General features: G+C 37.8%; 1 protein-coding gene across 4 annotated transcripts in view; it reads left to right on the forward strand.

Moving 5' to 3' along the window:
* The window catches only part of DPP8 (dipeptidyl peptidase 8), a 58,096-nt gene extending 47,138 nt beyond the window's left edge, over positions 1-10,958 (forward strand). For 3 of the 4 annotated variants that reach the window (XM_060005757.1, XM_060005759.1, XM_060005758.1), the window contains 4 exons: positions 940-1,092; positions 2,363-2,505; positions 3,640-3,751; positions 5,988-10,958. In XM_060005757.1, the coding sequence (XP_059861740.1) occupies positions 940-1,092; positions 2,363-2,505; positions 3,640-3,751; positions 5,988-6,110 (531 nt within the window). In that variant the 3' untranslated portion in view covers positions 6,111-10,958. Of the gene's footprint in view, positions 1-140; positions 270-939; positions 1,093-2,362; positions 2,506-3,639; positions 3,752-5,987 lie in introns of those variants that run through there. The other variant, XM_060005760.1, reaches the window with a different exon arrangement.
* The last annotated feature ends 1,978 nt before the right edge of the window (positions 10,959-12,936 follow it).

The following is a 12,936-nucleotide window of genomic DNA, read 5'->3' on the forward strand; positions in this document are numbered from 1 at the left end:
CAGTTTAGCCACAAGCCAGTCCATTTAGTTTTCAGCATCCTGTACACTATTAGGAATAATTGAGATTTGTTCTGTCCTCTGTGAAGAGAGAAACCAACTGGTTAGTGCCTTCCTTGTGACAAGCCTCTTTCTCTCTACAGGAAGCTTTAAATGCTACCTTTTAGAGATGCCCCATGTCCTTTCTGCTGCTTTGGGAAATGATGAGAATCCGATGTTCCTTTTGCACAGTAAGGCAGTTACTGTGTTTGCCAGTGTATTGGACATGCTGAGTAAGACATGGGGATTTTCTCCCACAGCCAGTTCTTTGACCTTATGTTGTATTCTCATGTAAGTTTTTGTTTTTATTTTTGTTTTTGGCTCAGTGAAGTGAGATTGTGTGCACTGGCAGGCCTAGTAATACAGACAGGGTGGTGGCGATAGGAATTAGGACTATACAGGACTTTAAAGAAATTGTATGTTCAGTTCCTAGAGGTAGGTGATAGGGAAATAGGATAATGCGTCAAGAGTGATTCCCTCTGCTTTATTACATTAAGTTTTAAAAAGGAGAGGTAATATTAGTCAACCACTTAAGGGGGCTAATTTTTTATCTTTGGGTGTAGGAAGGCTTGTTACAAGGAAGATGCTGACCTCTTAGCAGACAACAGAACAAATGGAAATGGGAAATACCCATACGGCAAGGGACATTTTGGGTCACAGTAGGAAAGAACTTTATGACTAAGGGGTAACTAAACTCTAGGACAGGCTAGCAACAGAAGCTATAGGCTCCTATCTCTAGAGTTAAAAATTTTTTTTTCAAGCAACAGAATTTCCATTGATAATGAGTTCTTATCTAAAAAAACTACAGGTATTTTTAGTAAGAACATCTATCAGCTTTAAAAGCACTCTTATAATAAGATTTTTATTTATCAGAATCAGTGAAATGCTCTCCATTTTTTACAGGGTCAAATAGAAATTGACGATCAGGTGGAAGGACTCCAATATCTAGCCTCTCAATATGATTTCATTGACTTAGATCGTGTGGGCATCCATGGCTGGTCCTATGGAGGATACCTCTCCCTGATGGCATTAATGCAGAGGTCAGATATATTCAGGGTATGTGATTTCCTATGGTACTTCTTTTTGCAATAAGCGTAGAATTTTCTATAAATTGAGATATGAGGAAATGCAAATTTTCTGAAGGTTTACAAAGTTGACAGTACTGTGAAATGTTAGGGTTTGTGTGTTTAATAGCCGTGTGAAATAATATATATATCTTGTCAACTCGTGAGATATGTTTACGTATCTTTATCTGCATTTATCTATATAAAATAATTGTCAACTTGATCAGTTACTGGCTATTTATAGACATATGCCAAAGATTATGGGAGATAGTCATGATTAGTAAAACACACATTCATATTGGGTTGTTCTTATTTGTGTAATTGTTGGACTACAACCTCTGAGGGCAGGGATCTGTCTGCCCTATGCTGTATCCTCAGCTGCCAAGCACAATGCTTGGCACATAGTCGGTCCTAAGTAAATCTGTACTGAATGAATAAACTATGAAATATGTAAACAATGATTCCAATTCTATAAACAGCTTCTTAGAAAAATATGTTACAAGAAAATATAAAATGATGCTAACAGTTGTTAAGGGAATGGGAATTATGAGTGGCATTTTTCTTTTTAATATTTCAATAACATTTTATTTTACAGTGAAAATTTTTTATTTTTTAAGAATAAAAACTATAGGGTTTTTGTTCTTACATGTATATTCAGATAATCTTTATTTATAATAACCACAAAATGAACTCTGAATACTGCCATAATTTTCCCAGGCTTGCAGCTGTCAAGAAAGTAATTACAGTATTTAAATCAATATTTAAATATAAAACTGTGTGTGGGAGACTTAAAATGAGGCAAGTATTTAGTGCTTAAATATATTTCATTCATTGTTTTAAATTCTGTACTGCCAACAGAAGCTAAAAAAAAAAAAAAAAAAGACTGCTTTTTCCTATATAAAGCTGACACTTGTCCCATATTTTTTTCCCCAGGAGCAGGAATAAATTTACACTGAGGCATTCATATGTTCTAGTTCAGCCTCCCCTTTTAACAGAGGCCCATGTTTATATTTCATCTAGCCCAGGTTAAGGATTTGGTGTGTGGCACATCTGTGGAACATGAAGCTAACTGACTCACAAAGTATCAAATTCTTGACCTTCGCACTCCCCTTTGATTTTCTGAGTTGCCTGAGACCATGTATGCTCCAGTCATGGGGCTAAAGCCTAAGGATAATTTTAGCCTGTAAATTTGCAGTTACAGACTCTCAGTGCTAGCCATTCTTTTCTGGACCACACTTGACTGTCACTGTTATCTTATGCAGGTTGCTATTGCTGGGGCCCCAGTCACTCTGTGGATCTTCTATGATACAGGCTACACGGAACGTTATATGGGTCACCCTGACCAGAATGAACAGGGCTATTACTTAGGATCTGTGGCCATGCAAGCAGAAAAATTCCCCTCTGAGTAAGCTTAAGCTTTAAAATTAAAATTATAAATTTAAAATTGTATCTTTAAAAATTGTCTTTAATAATGAAAACTATAAGCATGACAAAACCAAAGCTAATATTTTATAGAGTACTAGAAGACATAGCTGTTTGTCAAAGCTTAATTATAGGCCAGTTCATATAATTTGGGTTTTTTTACAAGTTATATTTGAAGCAGTTGCTTAAGTGATAAAAGAAGCTTAATTAAGTACACAACTGTTTCAAGGTGGAAAAAATTCCATTTCTGCTTACGTATATTTTGCAAGTAACATACATGATTTTTCTTTTTCTAGGGACATGCTATAATTATTGATGTGTGCTAATATCTTAATAGGAAATAGAACACGATTTAATTAAAATATTTTTTCTTGGGGGGCTTCCCTGGTGGCGCAGTGGTTGAGGGTCCACCTGCCGATGCGGGGGACGTGGGTTCGTGCCCCGGTCCGGGGGGATCCCACGTGCCGCGAAGCGGCTGGGCCGGAGCCTGTGCTCCGCAACGGGAGAGGCCATGGCAGTGAGAAGCCCGTGTACCGCAAAAAAAAAAAAAAAAAAAAAAATTTTTCTTTACATGTAGCATCTGGTTAATATATTACTAATTTAATATTGAAATGCTGAATCCTTTTTTTAAATAAATTTATTTATTTATTTTTTAATTTTGGCTGCCCTGGGTCTTCGTTGGTGCGCGCGGGCTTTCTCTAGTTGTGCAGAGCGGGGGCTACTCTTCGTTGCGGTGCGCGCGCTTCTCATTGCGGTGGCTTCTCTTGTTGCGGAGCACGGGCTCTAGGCATGTGGGCTTCAGTAGTTGTGGCACGTGGGCTCAGTAGTTGCGGTTTGCGGGCTCTAGAGCGCAGGCTCAGTAGTTGTGGTACACGGGCTTAGTTGCTGCATGGCATGTGGGATCTTCCCGTACCAGGGCTCAAACCCATGTCCCCTGCATTGGCAGGCAGATTCCTAACCACTGCATCACCAGGGAAGTCCCAAAATGTTGAATCCTTATTCTAATATTACAGTATAAGGAAGTTAACGTAGTTAGTTGTGATTAGTTTTAAGGAGTTAAGTGGTTTTCCCAAATACTCTTATTTTGCCTAATCCTCTGATATTTCCATTTTTCCAGACCAAATCGTTTACTACTCTTACATGGGTTCTTGGATGAGAATGTCCATTTTGCACACACCAGTATATTACTGAGTTTTTTAGTGAGGGCTGGAAAGCCATATGATTTACAGGTGAGTTCTTTTACATTTTCTGATTAAAATAGCCATGATTAGTGATTGGTTACTTTGAAATATAATAAAGTATGGAGTAAGGTTGAATTTTCAGCTGTGGCCACTCTCTGCTTAAGAGAACTAAAATAATAGGCATAGTTAGTAGTGCCTCTAGTTAGATAAAAATTAAGATCCTGTGGAAGTCAGGATGAAAATTGTCCTATCAGATTACATGACTTGCGTATCTGTATCTGCTTTCAGTTTGTAATCATGGACAAGATGACAGGAGTCCATTCACTATCCTCCTTTGCTTTTCTTCTTCCTCTTGGAAGGGTAAAGAAATGCTAGTTGATTTCATTGTTATAAAGGATTTTTAGGACCTGATTACAAGGTCTTTTAATTTTCTTCCGTTTTATATTGACATTGGAGCAGAAACCAACAAGTTACTTACCTCCATTGCTCCATTACTCAAAAAAAAGCTTTTAAGAGAAATTTTTCCTCCTTTCTTCCTCGTTTCTACTCCTTACACAGATTGTTCTCATAAGAAATGAAAAATATTACTTTTCCCTTTTTTGTGTTTCAGTTGACATTTATGTAGGTAAACTATGAGATATTTGTCTATAGCAGCAGTTTTCAAGCGTTTTGGTCTCAGGACCCTTTTATATACCAAAAAGCTTTTGTTTATGTGAGTTATGTCTATCAGTATTTCTCATATAAGATATTAAGACTAAGAAAATTTTAAAATATTCATTTATTTATTTAAAATTAACAATAATAAACTATTACATGTTAACACAGATCACATTTTTAATGGAGGAGAAAATTTTTCAAGACAAAACAATTTACTGAGAAAGTTAGCACTGTTTTACATTTTTCTAAATCCCTTTAATCTCTGGCTTAATAAGAAATACATCTAGATTCTCGTATCTACTTCCACATACAATCTGTTGTGAAATGTTGTTTTGGCTAAAGTCAATGAAGAAATTTTGGCCTCACAAAATATGTAATTAAGAAATGGGAGTAATATTTTAGCTTTTTCAGATAATCATGGATATTCTTCTTTGTTGCTACACCAAAACTGAACAAATGGTAGTTTCTTAAAGGTTAGTCTTAGTGTGGAATCTGAAACCATATCTGTAAACTTTTCATACTCTGCTACATTACAATCTGTTGGATCTCGTACTTCAAATGGATCTTTTACCCATGCATTGGTCATCTGGAAAATATTGGTTCACTTCTAAGTGTTGATCCACTTAATCATACAATATTTTTTAAATCATATACATTGATATTACCACTGATCTCAACAGAAAATTCTCCAAGTATTGAGAAGCTCATGAGCTAGGAGTGGTAGATGCAAGTTTTCCAAAATTCTAATTTTCATTTAAAAGCTCAAAATTTATCATTGGCAACAAATACTGTCAATGTTGTCCTTGAAGTGACTGGCTCACATCATTTTTAGAAAATGTTTGCCAGATAGCCAAGTCTGAATCACCATAGTTGTCATTCTTTCAAGTGAAAAATGGAGTTCCATTTAAAAACTCAGTTGTAGGGACTTCCCTGGCTATCTAGTGGTTAAGACTCCGTTCTTCCACTGCAGGGGGCGTGGGTTCGATACCTGGTCAGGGAACTAAGATCCCGCATGCTGTGCGGCGGGGCCAAAAGAAAAAACAAAACAAAACTCAGTTGTACAAGTCCTTTTCCTTGAGACATCGTGTAGCAGAAGTGCTTTATGCCTTCTTCCCATCTTATCACCACAGAATATAAAAAGACCTCTGCTTAAGGGTTGCAACTTAACAAAATTCTAATTTTTACTACTACTTAAGGGAAACTGGCATTTTTTCTTGTTTACTACAAGTGTATGTCACTGCCTTGATTAATGCTAAGGCACCAGCACTTTTACCCACCATTGCCTTTCATTATCAGTGCAAATGCCAACACAGTGAATAAAGGCAAATAATATCTTATTTTTGATCTGAAAGTAAATATGACCTTGTGTATCCCCGGAAAGAGTTCTCAGGACCCCAGAAATCTGCAAACCACACTTGGAGAACCACTGATCCTTCTGTAAGCTTAGTGGTACATAGGGAATTATAAAAAGAGAAGGCCCTTTAGATAGGATATATGTGTATAATATCTTGGAGAAGCTCTGCTCCATGTTATTAATTCTGTTGAAAATCTCTGGAAAGCTTTGGAAGGAGATGTATTCCTAAATTCTTATTTTGTGTATTTTGATTTTGTTGTTGTTGTTTTTAAGATCTATCCTCAGGAGAGACACAGCATAAGAGTTCCTGAATCTGGAGAACATTATGAACTGCATCTTTTGCACTACCTTCAAGAAAACCTTGGATCACGTATTGCTGCTCTGAAAGTGATATAACTTTGACCTGTGTAGAACTCTGGTATACACTGGCTGTTTAACCAGATGAGGAGGTTTAATCAGTAGAGAATTGATCATCACATTTTGGTACCTGCCACATAACATCTACTTCTGAAAGTATATTTGGTGCCATGCAGGTGTTTACAGCTTGTAGATAGTAATCTAATACCTTAACCATACACAAAATTAAATGATACATATTTCTAAGGGACCCAGCAATACCATGAGAATTACTGAAAGAAATAAGACATTAGTACCATGTATCCATACTACCTTATTTTCATTTTTAATAGCATTATGAAACCTCATGGACTTAATTAGTGTATTTTTACAGTATACTTCTGAATTTGTTAAAATATGATATTAGTGATTGGTTTGGTTCAATTCCAGAATCTCTGACTAGTTACAGATTTGATAGCACTTAAATGTAATTGAATAGCTTATACTACATTGCTTGGGGTGTATCCAGCATGTTATGAACTAATCACTATTAAACCTATGGCTTAACCGGTCATTAATGATTTTTCAAGGATAACTTAGTAGCCTCCTAAAGACACTTAATTTTGTTTCATTCAGACTCTGACCAGTTTTTAACCAATTTAAACTGTATCTAGTATAAATAGTTCTCTTTGATGATATGACCGAGTGGGTTTTTCCTTTCACATAAAGGCAAGTAACTGTATATGTAGCATGGATTTAATTAGTCTTATAATATTGATAATTACAGACAGGAAAATTTTAATCAAATGATTAGAGCTTAAATATTTGCAGGCAATTTCTTTCACTTTAGGAAAAGAAAAAAGTACACATTCACTTGTATTTTTCAGAAAATTTAGTGGTGCCAGTTTCCATTGGGTATTTCCTCATTGAAATATTCCAGAGTTTTAGGGCAGTGGAGGGGAATTTTGGTGGGGTGGGGGAGACCAGAGTGTGGAGAACGGCAGGGAGAGGAGAAGGCAAGGGTCTGCTTAAGATCTAAGCAGAAGTATAATTTGACAAAAAATACTCATGAAAAAGTTTAGGAATTGAAATTTAAACTCCTAGAATATTAGTTAAGGAAACCAGATTAAGAAATCACACTCTTGCCAACACAGGTACAGACTAACATTATTCAGGGGGGGAAAAGTTCCTTAGAGTTACTTTTACAGTTCTAATTCTAATTTTTTTAATTTTCTTCTTAATTTTGGAAACCGTACAAATTGAAACTTTCTTTAACCTTTTTAAATTATTTGAATATTATTTAGATATTGTGAGCTTAAAGAGTTTCCAGACAACCTCTTTACCATAAACTGATCCCCAGCAAGGCATGGCTCTCTTTTGCAATGTTCAAAGCTTATAAGTGAGTTCTTGAATGACCGTGACATTTTTCTGGTTTAGCCCTAGCAGTTGACTATTAAGGGAGCTCATAGTGCCGATTGGGATCTGCCGTCTTAGAATCTTAGGGTGTTAGATGGGTCACATTGGAGCCAGTGGCAGAGAAGGCACCTATGAGTTTGACAAGCCTCAGTGTTTGGAAAGTACTTCTAAACAACACTCCAAAAAAAAAATTACTCTCTTCTTTCTCACCACTACAGAGAGAGTAGATTTCTGCCCTAGAGAGCACAGCCTCCATTAGTAAGGATGGTGACTGTGCATGAGATGTGGACTTCATCACTAAGGGCCGCATGGGAGGTGGGGGAGGTCCAGAGATGGCAGGGTGACCTGGTGGTGCTGTCTGTGGAGGGGGATTGGGTTTTGCTGTTTTTGTATTTATACTGTATAATAGGTACCACACTTTTCCCTGTGTCTGTATATGTATTGATTTTCTTGTTATGATATTTTCCCATGCCAATATTTGTTTATATTTTTTTCAATGTTAAATTAAATTGATTTGGGTAACTTTTCTTCCCCAAGAAAGTATTTTCCCCCATGACTTAAGTATGTATCTGATTACTGAAGATGGTTTTTGTCTAGGGACTAGTGGCATCTGACCATCTAACCTTATATAATATGCAAAGTAGAAATGCTATGCAGTGGCTTTTATACAGCTACTCATTTGAAACCTCTTACCCAATAAGGCTGTTTCTTCAAAATGGCATCTCATATTTTATCAAAACAAACCTTAAAGAACCTCATGGACTCTTGAATTCACAGGTGTTTTCCTTTTGCATCTTGCCTTCTGCTTTCCTCCCATCACAAGGAATGCTTCTGTTATAATTCCCAGTCAGTTAAATGCCATTCTCCTTCCATAGGGGGAAAAATACCTGACTGAATTCACTTACAGAAAGACAGCTCAACTGAATTTGATTTTAAAATCAATGTGGAAAACATCATAGTCAATTCAAGCAATCAGTAGAAATCTCACTAAAACTATTTGTACCCTGTGTTTGGGTAACAAACTAAAAGGCAAGAGTATAGCAGCATTTTTAGTGAGAACCAAAAAGCACTAGCTTAAACATCAAAGGGGGGTTTTGCAGGTTTGATAATTGGGTGCACTTGAACAACCATCAGTAGTTATGGTTGCTTCTGCGTTGTTGAGCAGTGGGACTCAAAATCTAAGATTCATCTGGGATGCTTATGAAAAGAAATGCAATCTTGAACCTCACTCTTAGAAATTTGGATTTTATTGATTTAAGTGGAGACCAGGAATCTGCATTTCTAACAAGCTTCCCAGGTGACTCTAAAGCAAGTCATTTGTGGGCTACTTTAAGAAACTCTTCTGCAGAGAATGAGTTGTATTAAGAAAATAATAGGTGATTTCTACACTGGACTGTTTGACAAGAACCTAAAACAATAGTCAAGATAGCTGCTCATCTGTGATGACTGTTGGCCCTTTTTTCACTCTGAAAAAAGCAGAAGGTATCATTAACTATATATCCCCTTGGTCTGGAGATCAATTTTGGAGTGAAGGTTTTTCTGTCTATGCCATTCCTGGCTTGTTTCCAAAGCCTCATACAAGAGGATGAAGTCACAATGCATGCATTATTTTTCAGAAGAATGAGATATAGATATTGATGCTTACTTTGCTTGTTTTACTTCTTACAGAAGGTGTATCCCACCTCTCTGTGACAGTGTTCTCTCTTTAGGTGGAATGATTCCTATGAGATCTCTCATTATTACAGAATTGTAAAACTTTCAAGCTGTTTCATCTTTGGTATAATCTGGTGTTCTCATTATTTAGAGGAGGAAACCTCCATATAGAGAGAGGAGAAAATATACCCATGGTCACACAGCCAGTTAGTGTTTGGTTGGTGCTAGACTCCATCCAGATATCCTAACTCATGGTAGTTAAATGATATGTAGAAAAGGCAAATTTTTAAAGAAGTATTTATTAATATATTCCTATGAAACATTTTAAAGATAACGTAAAATGGTTAATTTTTCCATTCTAAAGTAAATGCTAAGCATGCTTATTAATGAAGCAGTACTTCTAATTAGTATATGACATTCTGAAGTTAATTAAAATTGTTAACACTAAATGTGTCTTCCTTGGTGTAGTGGGGAGTTTGGGGATTGGGGTATAGAGTGCTTGCTTAAGCCTGGGAGCCCAAATTATAGCTGTTTAAAGTAAGCAATGAGACATGGCCATATCTAAACTAAGATATGTAAGGTGAGTGTCCATTCCCAGCAGGCATAAAGGAATAAGGAAACTTTCCTGACTCCCACCTTCCGAACCCCAACCAGCCTCACCTAATCCATCTTGCAGCCTGAAATATGGAGACATGTTAGTGCAAGGTGCTGGCTCTTGCTTTTCTTATTTCGTCAAGAGACAGTTCTAGGTAATCATTTGAGAAGTCCCTCAGAGAGAGAAAAAGTATGTTTGTTTTTACATAACCCAAATACAAATTTATGTTGTATTCAGCACAGTTGGAGTTCAGGTCTTTAATTTTAGAACATAAAGTGCCTGCTATTTTAAGCATTGACTTATATAAAAAGAACTGCATGTCTCACTCCAGTAAGTTTATGGGTTTTCTTATTTTCAGCTACATGGCTTTTAATCATGTAAAGTGAAACATTAGTTTTGTTGCATTTTATTACAGGTTCTTTGTTGCAATAAAGATGCTGCTAAAATAATTGATGTAAATGTCCCTTTTTCCCCATTCCCCCATTTGTACAATCTTTGCCTTGATTAGTGGCAACTGTGAGTGGTTAATACACACGAACAAGGTCATGTGCTTGCAGTGGCCAGCGGAGACTGCAAGGTGGTTACATGGGGTTTCTAGTATAAACACTAACTAAAAATGCATCCAAAGCCAGAGGGAGGTGTGCAGAGACCTGCTTTGTACCTGTAAGTGGTTCCCGACAGCCAGCGTTGGTACTGCAAGGGTGGGTGGTGCTTGGAGCCAATGATTAACATAACCTCCCTGAGCAGCTAGGAGTTTGTCTGGAATGCCTCTTGGAGTTGACAGTGGTTTCTGCATGCTCCCCAGGAAATTTCAAGGGAGTTCAGTGTAATACTTTCTTCAGAGATTTCTTTGACAATTCTCTGGTCTTTTGAAGCTGTACTAGAGAAAGGGTAGGGGAAAGAAGCAGATGAACCCCTCTAAAACTAGTAAATTTGGGTTTGTCTAATAATCCAGAACAGACCCTCAATCTGGATTCTGTAATCCTCTAAAGTGGTATGCAGAATATTGCATGAATGAGTAGAGGTGCGTTCTGGGGAGAAGGGCTTTGGCATTATCAGATTCTCAAAGGGGTAATGATTTTTAAAAAAAACACTGCTATGTTATGTATTAGGGTCTTAAACTTTTAATTTGTATACAAAAATTCTTAGAAATAAAGATTATCTTTAAACAGGTTACTGCTATAGACCTATCCTTTTTACCTCATAACACATTAAAAAAAAAAAACATCTCTGTGACTCTGGGATAAACTGAGGTACACTGGGTTAACCTGTTGAGGTTGCTTGTCGCCAGAAGTGACCAGCCAGACTCGCCCAAACTGTAAAGAGATTAATACCTCAGCACACATATAATTCATTTATGGCACTCCAGATGGGAACATTTTATAGACTACTTTGGTCTCTTTAATTTAGCCAGGATTTATTGCTAACCAAAAATCAGCTTTCAGCTTTCAACCTGGCCATAAGCATCCTGCAAAGACTGTGCTGGCGGTACACACTTCCCAGTGGCTCTCGGGCTCCAGAGCCCTGTCAGAGCAAGTGTATGGTTTGGAGGCCTCTGGACGTCCCTCTAGCGTGACCTTACCCACGCAGTGGTGATGAGGAACAGGGATTGATCCCTTGGTGCTTTGGAGGGGAGCAGAGTCGAAACAACTGTAGTATGAGGATCCCATAACCACGACTTTATTTTGGGCTTGGAGTGGTTTGGGGAATCACCAGGATTTAAATAAGTTAATCAGCCTAGTTCCACGAATCTGGTACCCTGGCCCTGCCACCCTGGAAGAGGTTGAACTCCCATTGAAATGGATTAGATGGGATTCAGCTCTGACGTAGGCAATGAGATTTTTGAGTTTGTGTGCTCCTTACTGAAAGATAACACGTTCTAAATTGGCTCCCAAACTTAAGTTCTTGAAATAGAAGTTTGGAAACAATTAAGATAGTTGTCCTTAGCCAGTTTCAGGAATCCACCCCCAACCCCACCCCCATCTTCACTAGAAAGGCACTCTGCAGAAGGGCAGAGTTTAACATTCTACTCACAGGTGACAATTATTTGCAGGAAGGTCCTCTGGCTGGGTAGGTTCTGGAAAACACAGTGCTCTTCTGTGAAATGGACTCTCCGTGTTGGCTTGGTTTCTGGGCATATGTATGGTCGTAGTTATATCCCTCAGCATGTGTGTGAGTGCCACTGTCTGTAGTTTCTTGGGTACTTAATGATGTGTTGCCTAGCCAGTTAATTGTTTTTCGTTGTCTCAACCGTCTATTCCTCCTTATTCCTGTCGCTGCTCCTACCTCAGTCTAGGACCTGTAATGTCATGCTGGGCTGCAGTAGAAGGTGAAGATTAAGAATTCCAAGTGACTTCAAAGAAGCAGTTCACAACTGTCATTCAGCAAATATTTAGTAACAATCATGTGCTAGGCCTGTGTAGGCCATGAGGAAACAAAGATGAAGAGGACACAGCCCTTGCCCTCAAGAGGTTCTCAGGACCAACTTCACCTCCCACCTCACTAGCACACCCGGTAGGACACCGACTTTTTTTTTTTTTTTCTTTAATGCTTTCATTTTATTTATTTTTTTATACAGCAGGTTCTTATTAGTCATCAACTTTATACACATCAGTGTATACATGTCAATCCCAATCACCCAATTCATCCCACCGCCAGCACCCCGCGGCTTTCTCCCCTTGATGTCCATACGTTTGTTCTGTACATCTGTGTCTCAACTTCTGCCCTGCAAACCGGTTCATCTGTACCATTTTTCTAGGTTCCCCATATATGCATTAATATACGATATTTGTTTTTCTCTTTCTGACTTGCTTCACTCTGTATGATAGTCTCTAGATCCATCCACGTTTCAACAAATGACCCAATTTCGTTCCTTTTTATGGCTGAGTAATATTCCATTGTATATATGTACCACATCTTCTTTATCCATTTGTCTGTCGATGGGCATTTAGGTTGCTTCCATGACCTGGCTATTGTAAATAGTGCTACAATGAACATTGGGGTGCAATATGTCTTTTTGAATTATGCCCAGTAATGGGATTGCTGGATCATATGGTAGTTCTATTTTTAGTTTTTTAAGGAACCTCCATACTGTTCTCCATAGTGGCTGTATCAGTTTACATTCCCACCAACAGTGCAAGAGGGTTCCCTTTTCTCCACACCCTCTCCAGCATTTGTTCTTTGTAGATTTTCTGTTGATGCCCATTCTAACCCACTCACTTT

This window comes from Delphinus delphis, chromosome 2 (genome assembly GCF_949987515.2).
Source record: "Delphinus delphis chromosome 2, mDelDel1.2, whole genome shotgun sequence".
Taxonomy (NCBI): Eukaryota; Metazoa; Chordata; class Mammalia; order Artiodactyla; family Delphinidae; genus Delphinus; species Delphinus delphis.